At 41.5% G+C, this 19,025-nt stretch overlaps 2 protein-coding genes across 8 annotated transcripts in view; one reads left to right on the plus strand and one right to left on the minus strand.

Moving 5' to 3' along the window:
* Positions 1–148: 148 nt before the first annotated feature.
* On the plus strand, positions 149–6,288 carry ZFYVE21 (zinc finger FYVE-type containing 21). 2 transcript variants are annotated; one of them, XM_015865540.2, is made up of 8 exons: positions 149–317; positions 678–728; positions 1,687–1,855; positions 2,870–2,945; positions 3,079–3,170; positions 3,932–3,985; positions 5,174–5,316; positions 5,541–6,288. In XM_015865540.2, exons 1-8 carry the CDS (start codon positions 186–188, stop codon positions 5,574–5,576), a joined length of 753 nt encoding a protein of 250 aa, XP_015721026.1. In that variant the 5' UTR covers positions 149–185; the 3' UTR covers positions 5,577–6,288. The 2 variants fall into 2 exon arrangements, with proteins under 2 accessions (XP_015721026.1, XP_015721027.1); XM_015865541.2 differs by lacking the exon at positions 3,932–3,985 and having other exon boundaries at positions 150–317.
* A 697-nt stretch (positions 6,289–6,985) lies between these two features.
* The window catches only part of PPP1R13B (protein phosphatase 1 regulatory subunit 13B), a 58,622-nt gene continuing 46,582 nt past the window's right edge, over positions 6,986–19,025 (minus strand). For 2 of the 6 annotated variants that reach the window (XM_015865536.2, XM_015865534.2), the window contains exons 9-18: positions 18,490–18,670; positions 16,667–16,825; positions 13,931–14,100; positions 13,193–13,694; positions 12,007–12,773; positions 10,326–10,463; positions 10,113–10,246; positions 9,557–9,723; positions 8,943–9,142; positions 6,986–8,303 (exon numbers count right to left, since the gene is read on the minus strand). In XM_015865536.2, coding sequence (XP_015721022.1) covers positions 8,262–8,303; positions 8,943–9,142; positions 9,557–9,723; positions 10,113–10,246; positions 10,326–10,463; positions 12,007–12,773; positions 13,193–13,694; positions 13,931–14,100; positions 16,667–16,825; positions 18,490–18,670 — 2,460 coding nt within the window. In that variant the 3' untranslated portion in view covers positions 6,986–8,261. The remainder of the gene's footprint in view (positions 8,304–8,942; positions 9,143–9,556; positions 9,724–10,112; positions 10,247–10,325; positions 10,464–12,006; positions 12,774–13,192; positions 13,695–13,930; positions 14,101–16,666; positions 16,826–18,489; positions 18,671–19,025) is intronic. The other 4 variants (XM_015865539.2, XM_015865538.2, XM_015865535.2 and 1 more) reach the window with 3 other exon arrangements.

Genomic DNA, 19,025 nt, shown 5'->3' on the forward strand with positions numbered 1-19,025 from the left:
AGTCCCGAGAGGGGCGAGGAACAAACCCCGCCTCCAGCCCACAGCGATACGGGATTGGTCCTCTCGAGCGGGAGGGCGGGGACCGGCGAGGAACCGCTTCCTATTGGCCGAGAGCCTCGCCCGTCCCGAGCGGGCCGAGAGGTCATTGGCTGGCGGCGCTGCCAGTCCTAAGGGGTGGCGGTAAGATGTCGGGCTGTGAGGCGCGCGACGCCAAGAAGCTGGTGCGGTCAGTGAGCGGGCTGAGGATGGTGCCCGAGCAGCGCAACGCCAGGAGCCCGTTCGGGCTGGACGAGCCGCCCTGGGTGCCCGACAGGGAGGTAACGGGACAAAGGGGGTCAGCGGGAACGGCCGGGCTGCGCTGTGTGTGGGGTTACATAAACAATAGGGAAGCACTTGTAGTTCTGTTCTGAGCAGACATCGCAGCGTGGTTGTTCTGCTCCATTCCAGCACTGCTGGCACTGTCTGACCTGTGCAGCCTTTGGTTCAGGTGTGTGGATGCTTTGCATTAATGCTTTGCATTAAACTGGAGTGACAAGGAACTGAAATGTGCCTGCATTGTGCTCCTCTGCTGCTGCTTTAAGCATCATTCAGCTTAACACTATGATGGCCTGGCTGCAGGGTGGTGGATGATGTTGGCAGATGTTACAGGTTAATGTTAATCTGTTCTGTTTTCTTAGTGCCCGCGGTGTATGCAGTGCGATACGAAATTCGACTTCATAACCAGAAAGGTAAGAGACATCGACCAAACACAAAGCTTTCACTGCTGCAGTGTGCCTGTATGGGCTGCTGGTATAAAATGTAGATGATTGAGTAGAATTTAATGCCAAGAGCAATGGATGTTATAACAGAAGGAAGGAGAGATCTTGAAGCAGACAGAGTGGCTGCAAAGCTGTAATTCATTAGGCTGCTTGTGTTAACTTTGGGAAGTAAATGGAGGTAGCCAAGTGTAGCAGTACTTCATAGGACCATGTCGTACTTGGAAGGTTAACAGTGATCAGAACTGCAGCACATCGCGTCCTTGTGTCAAGCAGCTGAGACTCGCTGTGAGCCACAAAGCAGGTCCTGCTCACCTGGGAACGCTTGTTCTGACACGTTGTGATCAACTGAGACAGGGGAGGTTTAGGTCAGAGATTAGGAGGAAGTTTTTCACCCAGAGGGTGGTGACGCACTGGAACAGGTTGCCCAAGGAGGCTGTGGATGCCCCATCCCTGCAGGCATCCAAGGCCAGGCTGGATGTGGCTCTGGGCAGCCTGGGCTGCTGGTTGGTGACCCTGCACACAGCAGGGGGTTGAGACCAGATGGATATTGTGGTCCTTTACAACCCAGGCCATTCTATGGTTCTCTGAACTGCTGAAAGCTTGCAAAGACCAGGTTGGATGGGGCCCTGGGCAACCTGATCTAGTAAATGTGTATGTTTGGTGGCCCTGCCAGGCAGGGGGTTGTAACTACATGATCCTTGAGGTCCCTTCCAACCCGGGTCATTCTGTGATTCAGAGAGCTCTTCCCACCACTACAGCAGCTAATTGCCATTTACCCATTGGCTGCTGTCCTGTCCCTTCCATGTGAATATTTCACAGCTGAGAAACTTGAGGTTGTTGGGTAGGAGGATGTTTAATCTACGAACTTTAGCACGTTATTCCCTCACCATTTATTCATTAAATGAATGAAACATTCTCTCACGCTCAGCATCACTGCCGGAGATGTGGAAAGTGCTTCTGTGACAAGTGCTGCAGTAAAAAAGTGCCTCTGCCTCGCATGTGCTTTGTGGACCCTGTGCGCCAGTGTGCTGAGTGTGCCCTCATCTCACAGAAAGAAACAGAGTTCTATGACAAACAGCTTAAAGTGCTCATGAATGGCAAGTACTGACTGCGCGTAGACGTTGTTTTCATCTCGCTTACATCGATAAAAACGCTGTGTTAAAAAAGATATCTGATAAGCAGTGAGGTTAATTCCTCTCCTCAAGCTGTTGCGCTGCAATTTGCTGTCTTTAAAACACTTCCTTGGTGTTTTCTTGTTTGCCACTTAATTCTGTATCACCGGCTTATTGACGGAGAACAAGTCATTAGAAACAACACTTCAGTGCTGAGGACTGATGTGTGCAGTTGGTATTTGATTAAAGGAGTCCATCTTTTGGCTGCATTTCTGTTGCACTGAATGAGGACGAGGATGCTGAACACCAGAGATATTTAGATTTTCTTGTTGATGACACATTGTGCTTTATTTTCAAGCTTTATCTGTGAGCTTTGATCTTGTCCATGGCACATGGGTGTGATTGGTGGCAGGGCACTTCTGCACAGCATTAAAGCGACGTGCAATAAAGGCATGTGAAGCTGTGGGGCTGTGTGCTTTGGGCCATGCCAGTGGATCACAGGCTGTTTGGCACCGCTCTGCGTTAGTATTATTTCCCAGCCCAGCACTATCGGGATTAGGCAATAGAGGGAGTATGAGGCATGGAGGAAATGAAGTGGTGGGTGTGATGTCTGCTTTAATTCATGAATCACTTCAATACTAAGACGACTTTCCCGATGTCAAAAGAGCTGTTTGGAGCAGGTGGGAAACATAAGATGAAGGCAGAAGTTTGCTGACCTCGCAGTAAGGCTGAGGTTGTCTTCAGCACTGGCAAAGGTGTTGTTTCGTATCTGTTAAGCACACAGCTGACAGTCACATCCCGCTATTGATTCTTCGGTGTAATTTAGACACAATAACTGCTTTGTTTTTGCCATCTTCAAACCTGTTCTCACTTTTCAAGGATTTATCTTAAGGACTTTATATGCTCAGTGCTGTAGGTGCAGGGAGTAACAGTTAGTTATTGATACTTCCATATTCCTTCCTAAATAGTGCAATCAATTACTGAAGCTGTTCTTTCCAGGTGCTACGTTCTTTGTAACTCTGGGCACGTCGGATAAGTCGGAGCTCATGGTCTGTCGGCTCTCCAACAACCAGAGGTGAGGACGGTTGATAGCAATACAGCTGTGTTCCCAAGTGCTATTTCTATATAGAAATCCAAACGTTTGATTTGGATTTGATACTGTTGACAAGAAAATTGATAATTAATTTATTTTTTCTTTTGTTCTGAAGATACCTGGTTTTGGATGGGAACAGCCATTATGAGATTGAAATTGTACAGATTTCAACTGTTCAGATACTTACAGAGGGATTCACTCCTGGAGGTAATTTCATACAAATTAACTATTAAGAACAATGTGAAGCTGTAATTACTGTCCAAGCCAGACATTTTTGGGTTACTGGTAGTTCTGGTGTGTGTTATTTACAGCAGCTGCTGGAATAATGTTGTGCATGGAAACTCTTCTATGTGGCTGCTGGGATTTCAGGGGAGCCCTCAGAATTCAGCAATGACTTTAGAGCTCTGACACGAGGGAATTTCTTGGTATACCAAAGTAAAGGTCCTTTCACTTGGCTGAACTTCAACCTATTGAATAAGAAGCTCGTGGGAGGGAACTTTCAGTCCTGGCTTCTGTTTCAGAGTCCAGCCAGGTTTCTATTCTATACAAACAGCTCAGAGGAGAGTAAGAGAGAAACGGTTTAAAAACCTGAAATGATGTGCTCTTAATTTCATTCAGGATGAAGGGGTGGCCAAATTAAACAGGTAACATCTTTATCAGAAGGCAGTTACTTGCTGCCGCATCTCATGACACATTTCATAGTATTTTAGGATGAACTAGAACATGATTTCATTGAAATGAGAAGAAACGGGGTCAGGAATTCTAATGGTTACTCATTAGCAACATCTCTGTCGCTGGTGGCATCTTTAATTGGACAGTCTATGGGTACAGCACGTTAACTTGAGTGAACTTGATAATCGAATCAACCCAACGTGTTGCTGAGTTGCTTAATGCTCCTGGAATTTCTTGTTCATTGCTCTTCTGATTGCTTTATCTTTTTGCCTGCCTGCCTTCCTTCTTGATGGTAGAAAAAGATATTCACACTTACACCAGCCTTCTGGAGAGCCAGCACATTACTGAAGGTATCACCAGGACCTTTTGTGAGCACAGCTCCCTCCAGCATGCTGTTATCACCCCCTCCCGTCTGCTTTCCTATGCAGTGTCACCTCATTGCTTGATGCGTGTCTATTCAGCTTATGTCCTAGTCCTCATTATTCCTTCCCATCTATTTATTAAACTGAGAATGATTGTTTTTGTAACTCTTTGGAGGTGAACTACAACACTCAAGTCCTTTTTTAGACCACGTGTGCTATTGGCTGCCCCTGTAGAGGACAGAGACATTCTCTGTAGTGGCACACAGCTTTGCACATCACCCTCCTTCAGCAGAGGTTTCCTGAATGCTCTACACCAGAAATGAGTCATGTATTTCCTGTGTATTGTTGTCCAGTACATGGCAGTTAGTTGGACAGGGGGTAGATGCAGCAGACAGTGATGAAGATGGTGAACTGCAGCCTGTCCCACAGGAGGAGGAAGTCACTGTTTGTAAACACGGTGTGCTTTGATCACATCGGTCTCTGGCTATGAGGGCAGTGGCCTCCAGGACCCTTTCTGCTCCAGCAGGTGGTTTTTGTCCTCCTGTGTGTGTGTGCTTTTCCTGTGCCTTTAGTTTCTGCTCTGCTACTTTAGTAAATGAGCTCCCCAACAGAGTGAATGTGATGTGCAGTTCTAAACAAAGCTGTTCCATTTCTGTGCATTTGCTTTGGTTGATCTTAATTTCTGTGCAGCTGGAGAGACACAAGCACCTTGCTCTGGCCCTGCTGTCGGAACAATGTCTTTCGTAAGGGATTTCCTGCAGGAAATAAATGACATTGTTGCCCATTGCCAGCTACTCTTGCCAAATCCTCAAATGCTGCAGGATTTGGATCAAGGAAGGATCCCCATTTGATACCGGTCTTACTGGACACCTGTAATACCTGTGGTATCTATTGAAATATGAGGGTTTTCTCAGTGTGTGCAATCAGTGGTTTCACCAATTGTGCCTCAGCGATGGCAGGAGAGAAGGAAGCAACGCTGCATCTGCACGTTCCACATCCCTTTGTCCACCTTGTGTCACTGCCTCCCCTGATGCTGCACCTGTTAGTTCACCTGCAGTTGTCAGTGCTTAGAACTCAGTGCTAAGATGCTCTCCTCAAACATGATTATTATCTAAAAGAGGTTCTGTTGATTCAGTTGGTGCTATTCAGGATTTCTACGTTCTCTGTTGTTTTCAGGAGGCAATTCCCGTGCCGTAGGTATGATTCTGCAGTATAAAGTACCGGGATCAGAGGAGCTGACACAGATGAAGTTTACGGCCAGTGAAGACTTCAGCTCTAACAAGAAGCTGTCAGCGAGCTGGCTGGCAGCTATGCATAAGGTAAGAACTGGCAAGGGAGGCAAAACTTACAGAAGGCTGAAGAAAAGTAGTTGCCAGGTGCTTTGCAGTAGGGAGTCTGCAGCCCTTGGAGCTCGCTTGCTTTTTGTTCTTCTTAATGTGCAGATTTTTAAGGCCTTGTTTTTAAGAAAACAGAAGCTGCAGCTGCTTGCTGTGCCGTTTGTGGAGGGAATTAGTTTGACAGTAATTTTCTGCTTTCACATCAGGCAACAAAACTTCTTTATGAGTCTCGGGACCAGTAAGAAGTGAGTGAAGTGCTGGAGGCTTGAGAGCAGACACCAGCAGCGGAGGACCTGCATCTCACCTTGTGCTAATCCGACAACTGGTTAACACTTTTCTCTCGACTTTTTTTTTCTCATTCCAATGTGGTTCATCATGTCAGAACTGGTAAACACACCATCTTTCTGTTTTGAACCATGAGTATTCACTATAGTGTGCAATATGTATGCAATTAATGCTTTAAACAGTCTCACCTTTTCAGACTTTGTATATTTTGTTAGACCTTTATTGCCTTTATAGGCACTTAATATGAATATGAAAGTGACCTGCACTACAGCTCATGTACAGCACAACTTTTATAGTAACCATTATATTTACTGTTTGCCACAAAAAGCAAACTACGGTGTATGTCTCTTCTGCAGAGAATAGCTTTTGGGTATAGATCTCAGGTTTTTCCCTCTATCCAAATGTTTAAAATCAATGGACAACAGAATCTGCCTTAGATACGATTTTATAGAATCACTTGATTTTCTTTTTTCTAAACACATTTCATGGAATATCACCGAATTGGAATCACATGGTTTTGGAACTTCCCTTCTGTATTAACAGATGAGTTTTAGTTTTGTATTTTCTTTTTGCTAACTAGCTTTTGTTAATCTAACTGTAATGCTACCTGGAATTGTATACGTTTTCATGTACAAAAATGAATAAATTAATTCACTTATTTAAACAGGAGCGATACTTACTGTCACGACGCACAGTTGCTTTAGTAGCTGCCTGCTGCCATCTGAATGTTGGAGCTTTGCCTTCTCATAAACAGGACCCTCATTTCAGTTTTAAGCTTTGATGATTTGCTGACTCCTCTGACTAAACCTAACGGAGCCAACATCTTTCTCCTTCCGCTGTCCTAGGATGGTAAAAATGGAGTGAACAAACACACGAGGCTCAGGTGTCAGCTTAAGTGTGAAGGACCCCTCAGAGCTTTTCTAGCCAAGTCTGAAGTTGTTGCAGTCGCAAGACAGGAGCTCACAGTGTAAGGTGCTTCAAAATATACAGGGCAAGTCATTCTCTGTACAGTGCATATAACAACGAGGAAACCTCAACCAGCAGGCAGCACAAGCTCCAACTGGTCCTTTAATGCTGACTGTGAGGGAAGGCCCAGCTATGGTTGCTACTTATATAAACTTACGGGAGAATGCAGCCAACGCCTTAGCAGTACTTTACTTTATTGTGCACATTTACATTTTCTCTGCATTACTGTATCGGAGGCTCTTGAAATCATGACATTCATGTAGCAGATTCGTCAACAATAATACCCTTTCACTTTTCACCACAATATATACAGTTAATGCTGACCTGTGGTAAAAGCAAGTTACAGCACTGCAGAAATGGATATATAAATTATACACAGAACTTGTACATGAGGCATTAATCAAATTGCATACTGTTTAATGGGAGAAAATTACAAGAAATATGGCTACAACTTAACTTAGAATGGGAAATTCAAAATATACTTTTGGTATATAAAATCATGTACAATTAAAATTCCAGTGAAGTGCTTTTTTTTCTTTTTTGCTTGAAACTACAATGTAGTGGAATAGATTATTGCATAACTTGCCTTGGCAACAGATGGAGGCTGCCAAGAACCACAGAAACTGTCCTCAAATTAGCTCCTGCCTTTCTTAAATCCTCCTTTATAATATACCTCATTTCTTTCTTCTCCTTCACTCAACATCTCTACACACCTCACTTTCTACTTCTACTCAGTCCTTCATTTTTTTCCTTCTAGACTGACCTGGGCAGATGTAAAATGACACAGCGTTACCCTTACCAGACTCTTACCTTTCTCAACTATTGCACTTTCATCCATACAGACATACAAATCCTTTAAGCTGCTGCAAGTTCACTATTAACTGTTCTGTCCTGAAGGGACAAACCGCAGTGGTTATTAGGGGAACCTTTACATTAGTAGAGGTAACACTGGTGCTGTAGGCTGAATAATAAGGAAATAGAACACCAAGTGAACTATCGTGTAGGGGCTTTGAAAAGTGTACTAATACTGTTGTTTGGTTAGTTCTCTAGCTTGGTTCTAAATGCAGATTTATACTAGATGCTAGACTATGTAAAGCTTTTGTTGGGGTTGCCTAAACTAGGATATAAGTGCGAAAGCACGTTAACACTTAATCCCAGCCTTCGTAAAGCTTTGGTGAGTACTTTCTGATGAATGGAATTGGTGAAGATCTTGTGTCCTAGAACCCAAAGAGTCGATGAGCAATGAGAGAACTCAACATTCACCGGTATTGAAGAAAACATCCAAAATCCTGACGTGGGACAGTTACTGTGGGGTTGGAGCAAACTGGACAGCTTATCTGCACTTCGCAAATGACACCTCTGAACATTTAACACAAGAAAGCTCCTACCACACTGAACTTGAACTCAATACACCACTTTAGACAACAGTTGGCGGAACACTGTAGGTAGTGGAGATACGGCTCTCCTCATCAGTGGTGGGTCACATAGAACAAGATTCATTTACAAACTGCAGATCTTGAAACTCTTGGATGCTGTCCATTTAACAAGAGAAAGCACCATTAAAACTAAGTATCATAGTTTTATTTCTCCATGTGAAATGATCAAAATCAATGGCTCCAGTGTATGCTTTAAGTTTCCAGTTACCAGCAAGGTATTGCACTGTTGTACAACTGAATTCAAGCAAGGGTTCGCTGTCTAGGTTTTATTCGTGGATATAACTGTAAAAAACAGAAAGAAAGTATTAGGCATTGCGTGGTTGGCAGCAGATTAAATATCAAATCAATGCAGTTATAACTAAGGGGTACTAATGAGAACTGGGTGATAAAAAGTGCTTTGGGGGTGTGAGGGCTTCTTTGTTCTGAAGCTACTGCACGTTCTTAGGTGGCTTCTGAGAAATAAAAGCAGCACCAGCAGGATGCCAAGGGCTGACCTGTTACTGTAAACAGGAGCAGATTGCTGCTCTGCAAATAACTCGGTTCTTTTAGTTCAAGATCCCCTGCTAGGAAATTCCTTTATGGAAATACAGGAGTTCCCTGTCGAGCCCCTGAATGAGCTTATTTCATGCTCTCTGTCCATTAGGTGGCCTTCCATTCCTGGACTTTTGTGACAGCAGTGTTACATTTGGCTGAGAGCTGCAGAAATGCTTTGCCTGAAGTTGACACCTTCAAGGCTTTTTCCCCATTTTAATGTCGTATAAATGTAGGAATTAAAAGCCTTCCTAAGTATCTTCTCAGGCCAAAGCTTAAGGCTGCCTAATAAAGCCACCACACTTAAATTGCTGAGCACTGAGACAATGACCACAGATCCTACTTCATGGAGAAGTAAAAACTGAAGGCAAGCTGTAATTCAGCACTTACCCCAAGCAGGTTTTTAGGCACGTAGCCTTCTTTATCGTTGAGGCGGGCCCACCACCACTCTGTTTCATTGTCATCCTTGCGCCTTAGAATAGTAATGGCATCGCCCTCATGGAATGACAGCTCATCGTTATTCTGGGCTTCGTAATCCCACAGTGCATACACCACTCCTTTGTTCATCACTCCCAACTTTTCCTGCACTCCTGTTAACAAGAAGCGAGACAGCACATGAGATGGTAAAACCATCTATTTTTCCCCCTGAGACTTTTGGTGTAGCTCAAATATTGGTCTCGTTATTAACATTTCATAAACGATTTTCAGCAATAGAAACTTGATAATCTTACTTGTATTCAAAGGAGGACAAAAACTTCACAACTGTTTGAGCTAACAATTAACAATTGTGGAGTTAGGAGGAATCTGCAAGTCAAGAAGGAAAGGACTACAAGCAACATGAGAACCAAAAGATATCTATGATTTTATCATGTTGAAAGAGCAGGTGCAGGGCAACATTCTTAAGTCTGGAGCCCAAGCAGATGTTTCCTTTAGAGCAGAGTGCCAGAAAAGGGAAGAATTTTAGGAGAGAGAAAACCTGTTTGTAACGAAGCGTCGTAGCTTACCGTACAAGAACTGAGAGCACTGAATGTAGCCGTCTTCCATTTCCTCACACTTGTCTGCAGCTGTCTGCATGTCACTTATAGTTGAAGCAAAAATAGCTGCCCCAGATTCAACCAATAGTTTACAGAGATGAACACTATTGCAAGAAGCTGCACAATGCAAAGGTGTCCTGAAATAAAGCAAACATATAGAAATGAAAACAAGAAACTGCCAGGAATCCGGGCTATTTAGTCGTGCAATACAGAGTTCAGCCTGTCTGCTTTTAAAGGAAGCTGTTCTTTATGGGATATGCACGCACTGTTCAAAACACGCCGAATGAATCAGAGTGGATTCCAGCATCGACCTGACTCCAGTAAAGCCAAACATAAAACAGGTGTTATTTTATGCTGATTTGCGTAGCTCGCAGTGCTGCTGGATATAAAAGTGCTCAAACTTAGCAAGTCCTCATTTGCTGGGCACAGAGGAGGAAGAAATGGTTCCCCGGGCAGGTTTCCATTAGATGCAGAATTGGCATCAAAACGGTGTTTTCTCAGTTAAGTTAAAAATGTTGTCACTTACCACCCATCACTGTCTGCTGCATTTACGTTTACTCCAAAATCAAGCAGGAACTTCACAATGTGGTGATGGCCAGCGCACACTGCGTTATGCAAAGGCGTAATCCCTTCATCATTGGGCTTACTGGGATCATCAACCTATAGAAAACATGAAATAGTTCAGCACTTTTTTTTCCCCCCTAGTATACACACAAGTTCCCTTAGCTTGGAAACTCACCTCATATATGATTCTTTGTACGAGATCAAACTCTCCCTCCAAAGAAGCATCCAGGAGAAGGGCCAATGGGTTGAACTTCACTCTCAAACCGTGGCCTGTTCTTTCAGAGTTCGGTTTCTTCAGGTTGGTTCGTTTGGTCTGAGTGGAAATGAAGGTTTAAAGGCATTATTTCTGACTGCAGAAGTAGTTACAAACCATTCAGTTAGTCCTTAACAAGGGAAGGAATCCCATCATTCCTTAAATGGTTGTAAGAATGATGCAGATGCTTCTATTACAAATCCTTTCAATAATAGGTATCTTATTATATCTTAGTAAAAATTAGAAAGCATGCCAACATAATCAAGCTACTCCTATTTAAATCCAACAAGTACAAGGAACCAAGCGCTCAAACCAATGGCTTCTGAGCACAACAATCCTAATCACGTGTTATGTGAGCTGAATGTGTCTCTGGTGGATGGTCTGAAGCACTGTCAGACCTTTAGCTTAGATTAGAAAGCGTGACACAGTTAAGCACGAGTAAGGAAGTTGTCCCTTGAATTAGCAGAAGCGTCAGCAGCAGGTCTGTACCAAAGAGCTTTGCTGGGAGAAAGAAAGACTATGAAGCTCTTTTATGTAGCATTCAAGATGGTACAATTAGAAGAAACATTCCTGAGATTTGAAACACGTTTAAATGTGTTTTTGAGAACAAAATGTAATTTACACCAGTTCTTGCTACTTTTCAGAATGAAGCCTACTGAGTGCTTTGTGGAGTGCTTTAAATCTGCACAGCCACCTGACTTGTTGTCTCCTATTAGAACTACTATCTTACTGCAAAACAAACAAATAAATGTCTCACAGTGTGAGCAATATGTGTTGTTGGCATATTCCATCTGTGCAGAAGTGCCTTGGCCCACACATCCTAGTGCAAAATGCAAAGCCTTGTGCACACTGCAGCCGGGTTATAAAAAGAACATAAGCTCTTTGCAGTAGAAGCTATGGAGCTATAGGTGAATTGAGAAGTGCACTGAAATCAGCGTTACAGTGAGTCATATTAACAACTAAGAATAAATTACAGTTTTCTCCCTACCTTCAGTTCTCCATATGCTGTAGACTTTGCTAACAACAAAGTCAACTAGTATTTAAAAGACTCTGGTGCAGCTGGAGGAGGAACTTTGAGAGCAATTCAAATAGAGGCAATCCGATAGAAAAAGATTGCTGCTAGAACAAGTCAGCTGTGTTGCTGTTAGATCTGTCAGCCCCAGTCTCTGCTGAGAGAGGGAAAGCAGCACACTTCTCCCAGAATAGCTGTTTCAGCTTCTATGCAAATTAAGAATCCCCACTGCAGCAGCTCACCCATTGGTTCATACCGTTATCTTTGCAGCCCTGGGGAAATTAAGGATTATTTTTAATGGTGCTTCATCTACCAGCATCAGCTCCATGATGAGCACATCCCAAAATAGGTTCTATTGCCTGAACTGCACACACAGCCTCATGTTGGTGCTGCATTTATTTTCCATGTTAAACAGAACAGGTTCTTTACGAGCCTACCTATCAGAATACTATTTGGTGTACTTTTATTTTTTCTTATTTTAGTATCACAAAACTTCAAGTGCAATGATGCCAGTTAGCGTAAGCTTTGCATCTTCCAGTTCTGCTTAAGCACACAGTTAGTTCACAAATTCGTCCTTTTTTAGTTACTTACAGGAGGAAGTGGAGGAGGAAGAGCAGGTTGCACAGGAGCTTCCTCTTCTGCTGGAGAGCTGACCTCAGGCGTGGGACTGGACGACTCTTCGGTAGAAGGAACTATAGCAAGGTTGTTGTTGTTATCTTCAGTCGTCTCAGATGTTTGATTTGTAGTTTCAGTGCTTATCAGTTCCTCAGTAGCAGGAGAAGGTAATTCATTATCATTGGCATCTGATGAAGGGGGTGGCTCATCAGGAAGGGGAACTGTAGGCTGCACAGAAATAGGTTCCTCAATATTGCCATTGGTACTAGTGTTACCATTATCAACATCTGCTAAGATACCTATGAAGTCCTGGGGATTGCTTGGCTGATAAAAAGGGGCACTTTCTATTCCTCCAGCCAGAGTATTAAAGCGTTGATACAGTAATTTTTGTATATTTGGTCCACTTGGGCCTTCCGGTTCAGTGATAGAACTACGCTTCTTTAATGGCCTGGGAGCATTGGCCAATTTTCTTCGCAGAGCTTCAAGGTCAGCGTCGCTTTGATATCGCAGGGGTGAATGCACAATAGGGGTGAGCTTAGTAGGACTGAGGGGGCGAGGAATGTTTTCCACATTGCTGTTTTCACTGGGTGGTGGAGCATTTTCCAGCTCTTGATCTTTTTCAGGGACGTCAGTCTGAGGCTGAGATTGTGGCTGTGGAGAAGTCTGGGCAGGCAAAGAGCCATGAAGGAATGGCAGCGGTGAGGGAGAAGTTGAACCAGATTGTAAGACAGGTTTTCCATAAACTGAAGAAACAAAAAAAAGAAAAGATGGAATACAGTGAAGAACTGTTTTCGAATTACATGATATATGTAAATACATGAAATTAATAAATAAATGAAATACATGATACATTAATAAATACATGAAATACATGATATATTTGCAAATATTTGCAAACACTCTGTGTGGCTTTGCTGCTACTTGTTTGACATCAGAACAGAAAAAAAGACATACACTGAATCTACCAAAACAAAACCAATTACTCAGCTGCTGGTGATGGCGATCACCAACTCTATAGATGTGATTTTTTCAACTTATCTATAAAAAAATAGATAGAGGTTCCTAAAACAAGATGTGATTTATACTGATATGTAAACTAAGCTCAGTAAAGACATTTTAATTGCTTACAGCAAAGGTAAAAAGCAATATATATATATCATACCTGCTTTTACCGACTTATTTAAGGTGTTATATACAGCTTGTTGATAATTCTTTGGTGGCGTTGCTTGTTGAAGATACATTGAGTAGATGGAACTGGAGTTCACTGTCTGTGGCCCTTTTCTGGGAGATTGAGGTCTTGATCCTTTATCAGCTAGAAAAGGTCTGATGGCCACAGTTAAAGGGAGTTCTGGCCTGCCATCTCCTCCTGGAAACAAGGGGGGTCCAGAGGGTTGATACGTAGGGCTAGGAGGTACAGAAATTCTCTGTTGGATTTGCTGTGAGGAACTGGGTTGATGCACGTTGCTTGGCGGCGGAAGGGGAACAGGTCTTTGTCGATTTGCTATACTAGTTCCAGGCCTGGGCAGGCTGCCGTCCTTCCTTCTTTCTAGGGAATTTGTAGAACCTGTTCCTAAGGGAACTGGGCTTGGATAGGTCCCATAGTTTTGAGGCAACTGCTTGCTTACACCAGGAATTGCTGGTGGCACTTTCCCCAAGTCAAGACCCTATATAAGAATAAATAAATAAGAATAATATATAAGAATAAATAATTTAAAAAAGCTATGTATCACTTAATTACATAAAACACTTGTAAGCAAGAATGATCCTCATTCAATAGAGCAGACTAATAATCTTGGCCATGATGAAATGTGTAGATACATGAAGCAAATTCAGCGTCAGAAGCCAAAGGTTCATGATTTTAGAAAAACAGATCCATAAATACACCACAGGGGAAACTCACCAGCTTATCAGTACTTCCTAATGCTGAAGTTGGCAAAGGTTGACTGGATATTGTTCCTTGTTTTAAAGCAGTATCCATGCTCGATTCTTTCCAGTCCGTATTGGAGATCTGAGGCGGTTTTACCACAGGGGCTGAGCTTTGCTTAAGAAGCGGCCAGTTTCCATCATTAGCTTGCAAACAGATGAAAACACTAGATTTAGGATACAACCATTGTAAAGAAGCAAAGCAACATGTAAAACTGAACAAGTTAGATTACACAAGGATTAATTTGATTCCAGAAATCAGATAAATTGTGTTTGATTCAGAAATCAATACTGAAAGCCCCATTGCTCTATTTAACGTGATGTGTGTTACCCATTGGCATACAAATAGTAATAAAAATCCTACAGAAAAAAAGGCAGTTATATTTTTTGTGTTAGTATCGCACATTCATTCTATTATTAAAAAGCAAACTTAGCTCCGCAAAAAAAGGCCTCACAGAAACACTTCTACATATTTCTTTTGTTACCAATCAGAAACGCTGTCGAATTACACCACGTGTCAAATCCATGTAAGCTCTGTGTGAACTTATTCCAAATTTAAACTATTGTTACTGGATTCTTTGACTCATAACAGGAAACAAAAACTCATCTCAGGAATGTGGCTGAACAAAGGCACACGTTCCTCTACTGGAAGTGACTGTTAACTTACCTTCTGTTTTTCTCCTCTACAAACTCACCTGATCAGCACTGCCTCAAAGACTTAACTTTTAAAGAAATGTTTAAAGTCATCTGACAAGAGGTCACAGTGCCAAGATACAAGTCATGTGCTTTCATCTTCCACACATGTAAAAGAATCTCATATAGCTGTGTGTAAGCTGAGGCAACAGATCTTTAATGAATCCTAGATGCTTCAATATATTACTTTATTAACTGGGGCGGACTACCTGCTTCCTGTTCCCAAACGAGCAAGTTTCAATCATCTTACAATTAGATCTGTTTTACAGTAACTACACAGATCCTTGATTAGATTCCAAAGATTTGATCTGCCTTTGAAAGATTAAGCTTCGTATTTCTCTGAGGAGATTGAGATCACTTCTCCTTCCCTATGGACTGCAATTATCTTAATAGAGCACCTTGCAAAGACAATCTGTAACAGCTAACTAACTACACCAGAGGATGACAGCTAAGGTGAGGGGAGAGTTACTCAGATTTATTGACCCCATAGGTCAAATTAAAGTCTGGTGTTTAATGTTTCCTGTTTATTTTCAGTTTTAAGTGCTTAGAAAACAGAACCAACAAGACTATTTCTAGGATTCTGTGTCATTCTCTGTTTAGAATAGGTGGCAGCCTAAGAACAAGATGCAAAGAAATATTCTAACTATACTGAATATAGCTTCAGCACACTATTTTCTACACATGAGCCTTATCCTTTTTACTGGGCATCGCATTTCTTCCCCCTTCTGAAATGAGAAGCTGAAGCTGAAGTTTTCTGGCCAATTGCTACCCAGTTTTTCATGATACGAATGTAAATTCATTTTATTAGCTCATACAAAGTATGTATAGACACGTTCCAATCAGACCATTTACTTTTAAATGAACAAAAATTAAGAGTTATACCTTTGCTGTTCCTTCGTTTTATGCCACCAATCTGGTTATCAAGAGCCAGACCAAAAGCTATGACCGTCCAAACACTTTTACTTTCTCTCCTCTGACTTTTCTCTTTCGTTCCTATGTATACCAACATCTGAGCGTAGCTGATCCCATCTTTACATCCTTCATGTTACAATCTGGCAGACTCACAACTACCTCACATTCTGTATCAGTGCTCATAAACTCAAGCTTGGTCTCACGCACTTTACCAAGCTGCTGTTGCAATCTCCAGTTGCACGCACTGCGCCAGAGGCTGTGATAGGTGCTCGAGAGGCAGCCAAACAGCAACTGACTTCTGTCCTTGGTTTGGCTGAGCAGCTCCCAGACACATTTACCCATCTGATGGCAACACCCTTTTGCAAGTCCTAACGAGTTCCTGTTCTTAGCTCTCCCATAGCTATTTCCACCAACAGGTTTCATTTTGCCTTCCAAAGGTATCCCATTGTCTACCTGCTTTTATGACTACCTAGCACCCAGTGCACTTCAACTCCCACCAAACACTCTTCTATTTACATAAATAAGACAGTGGCACACATACACACAAAAGTTCTTGCGTACTTTCTCTGATTTTACCTAAAAATTATCGTAGGTCCAGTTCTGTTATACTTACTACAGCAAGTGGAGTGTAAACCAAGTAATTGCATTTGCATCCTATTGAAGGCATTACGATTCTTGCTACTGACTTGGAGAAGGTGAGCTTTCCTCCTACCTCTGGGGCCAGTGCAACACAGAAACTCTTAAACTGTAGAACAGCTGAAGTAAAACATGTATGTGTTATATCTATCTAATCTGAGATACAGTAAATCATGTTTTGCTGATTGATTGCCACAATTTTTTTCTCATCATTTTTTCCCCAAGGTTTTTTCAGTGATGAAAACTCATCCCTAGTATGCTACTGCAGTGCTGTAAGAATGAATTTGCTGCAAATCCCTTTCCTTCAGTGGTGAAAAACAAAATCTAAACAGTTTTACATTTCAACAGCATCTACTGCATAGCACAACACAGTTTCTTAAGATGCTGGTTAATACGCATCTGTATGCAAGAGCTCAGATGATCATATTAAAAACTAAATTCTTAGCTAGCCAAAGATCTTCTACGGACTCACAGTGCTGGGTGTCATAGACAGTAGGTGCCAGACGGATGACATTGTGAACGGCAGACTGAAGAGAAGTGGGAGGTGACAGAATAGGATCCGCTATTGTGTCTAAATCAGAAACCTTCCAGGTGTCTGGAGATTTTTTCACACACCCCCAGTCTGTTTCTACTGGACACACCAAGGCAGATCCAGTTACACAGAAAAAGAAAGAAAGAAAAAAAAAAAAGAGTGGTGGAGAAATTATAACAATGACAAAATGACAATGGAGAAATTAGAACAGGAGCACTCAGACAATGACAAATAAAAGCATGACAGCTGGGAAAAAATAAATGTCACTTTTCTTCTTCCTAGGAGAATATATAATTCTCCTTACATAAATCTATTGTGGGACATTCTCCAAGTATATTCAGAATAACAAACACAAAGTCTGTCCTAAGGTAGAATAATTACTTTCACAAAAATCTAAGAGTTCTCATTCACAGATCTCACAACCTTGTGAATTAGGCCTACAAGTAGGTATGTGCATCTTGCAAAGCTAATATTTTGAAAGCAGTGCATTATTTCTTGTTGGTGAACTTACAAGTTAGGGAATGTTCTTTCTTTCTATATATAGGGGAGGAAGCCACGTGTCCAAACCCCAAACAGCTGCAACTCTGCCCTTTTATTCTCACAATGAAATTCTTCTATAGTCTTAAGATTTTTGCAGAGATTAAATTTCTGTGAAACTAAAGATATCTTTAGGTTACTAACATCAATAGAAAACATGCTTTTGTGGAGGTTCAGATCTTCCTCCTTATTTTTAAGCATGCTGCAAAATTTGTTGGAGTGTCCAGTTTTAAGTACTGAAATGCACGTGAGTATTTCAAGAGCTTTGCTGGGGTGATCATCCCTTACCTCATTTTCAGATCTCTCCTAAGAGATCATGAAAAATCAAGTCCTGTGGTTAAGATCAATCATGACTGTTTATTTGTATTATGCATGTTTATTTATATATACAAATCAATAAATTGGATAAACCAGTAGTTGTATTTATTTGCACTGATCATATGAAGTTAGCCACTTCTTCAGAACTATGATTTTGGTAAGATGTGACCACACAAGTGTGCTTTACAAAAATGAAATTTTAAGGCAAAAATGCCATGATCTGCTTTTGTCAGTCTCTAATATAAAATAAAAGTGTTTTCAACTTTAGAAAATGAACAGATTATTTATGGAAGACATGGGAAGCAATTTCAGATATTAGTTAGGTCTCTGGAGGAATATCGTTAATGAAGACAGATACAAATAAACAGCATCAATACTAACAATATTCCATGTCAGAAAGGCTTCAATAGCGATGGATTCTCTTATCTCAGTTGAAACAAACACCTCACATAGTTTTACTGTATTTTCCTATTTAGTCTCCTTCTGACAAATAATACTGTTTCTACTTGTTCAGTAGCTTTGATTTACTTGATAAATAACAACATACCATAAAGAGTTGTTTATAATACAAAGTTATTTCATTACTATAATCAAACACACTAACTATGCAAAAATGTATTAAAGACAGAGCAGTTAATTCACAGAATCTATAAAGGAGCATGTGCTCCCTTTATTGGTGTACCACCAAGTAAAACTGCAAAGAAAATACCCTCCTCCTTCTCCTAAGGAATATTCATGAACTGAAGTAAAGACGGCTCATATCAAATGAGCAGTGCCCAGTCCAGAGAAAAGTACTGACAACATACAATATTACTTTTACTGCTATAGAGATCTCTCAGGATTACTCCTTTTCCTTATTACTAATTCCCAAACAATGTACATTAATAATATCACACTTAAGCACTTACCAGATTTTGATCTTCCATGTGTTGAACTAGAAGCAATGGTGAGAGACTGTGGCTTGACTGGATCTACTGGTACAGCGTAAGTGCCAGCACTTGGAACTTGGATGTAGGGTCCCACTGCTGCCACCCTTCCTGAAGCACTCAGAGATGATTGGGGTGATGAAGTTCCATTAATACGATTCAACTAAAAGTCACAGAAATTGAAACGTGAACTTCCATTTAATTTAGGCATTCATCCATGAACTGGAGGTCTACATTTAATTATCTACAACCATGCACTGTAGCTAATTCACTTTAAATAAATTACTGCGCTTAATGCTTCTATGTAAAAATTGAACTAGAAAACCAAATTTTATTCCCTAAAACCAACTCCTCAAATATTAAATCTCTCAGTACTTCATATGAGGAAAACTGTTACTGTACAAGGTCTCCTTACATTGTACCTTTCTTGGGCAAACTGATCACTTTATTATTATTATTTTTTAATTATTATTTTCTCTTTTAACTCAGCACCTCCAGCTGGGAATACATATGGGAAT

Source organism: Coturnix japonica, chromosome 5, assembly GCF_001577835.2.
Source record: "Coturnix japonica isolate 7356 chromosome 5, Coturnix japonica 2.1, whole genome shotgun sequence".
NCBI classification, from domain to species: domain Eukaryota; kingdom Metazoa; phylum Chordata; class Aves; order Galliformes; family Phasianidae; genus Coturnix; species Coturnix japonica.

Bases quoted from the DNA above. Each gene is read 5' to 3' on its own strand.
- ZFYVE21 (XM_015865540.2), top strand. From the start codon at position 186: ATGTCGGGCTGTGAGGCGCGCGACGCCAAGAAGCTGGTGCGGTCAGTG. The intron at 729-1,686 runs GTAAGAGACATC...TCTCACGCTCAG, and splicing joins TCGACTTCATAACCAGAAAG to CATCACTGCCGGAGATGTGG. The intron at 5,317-5,540 runs GTAAGAACTGGC...CTTTCACATCAG, and splicing joins GGCTGGCAGCTATGCATAAG to GCAACAAAACTTCTTTATGA.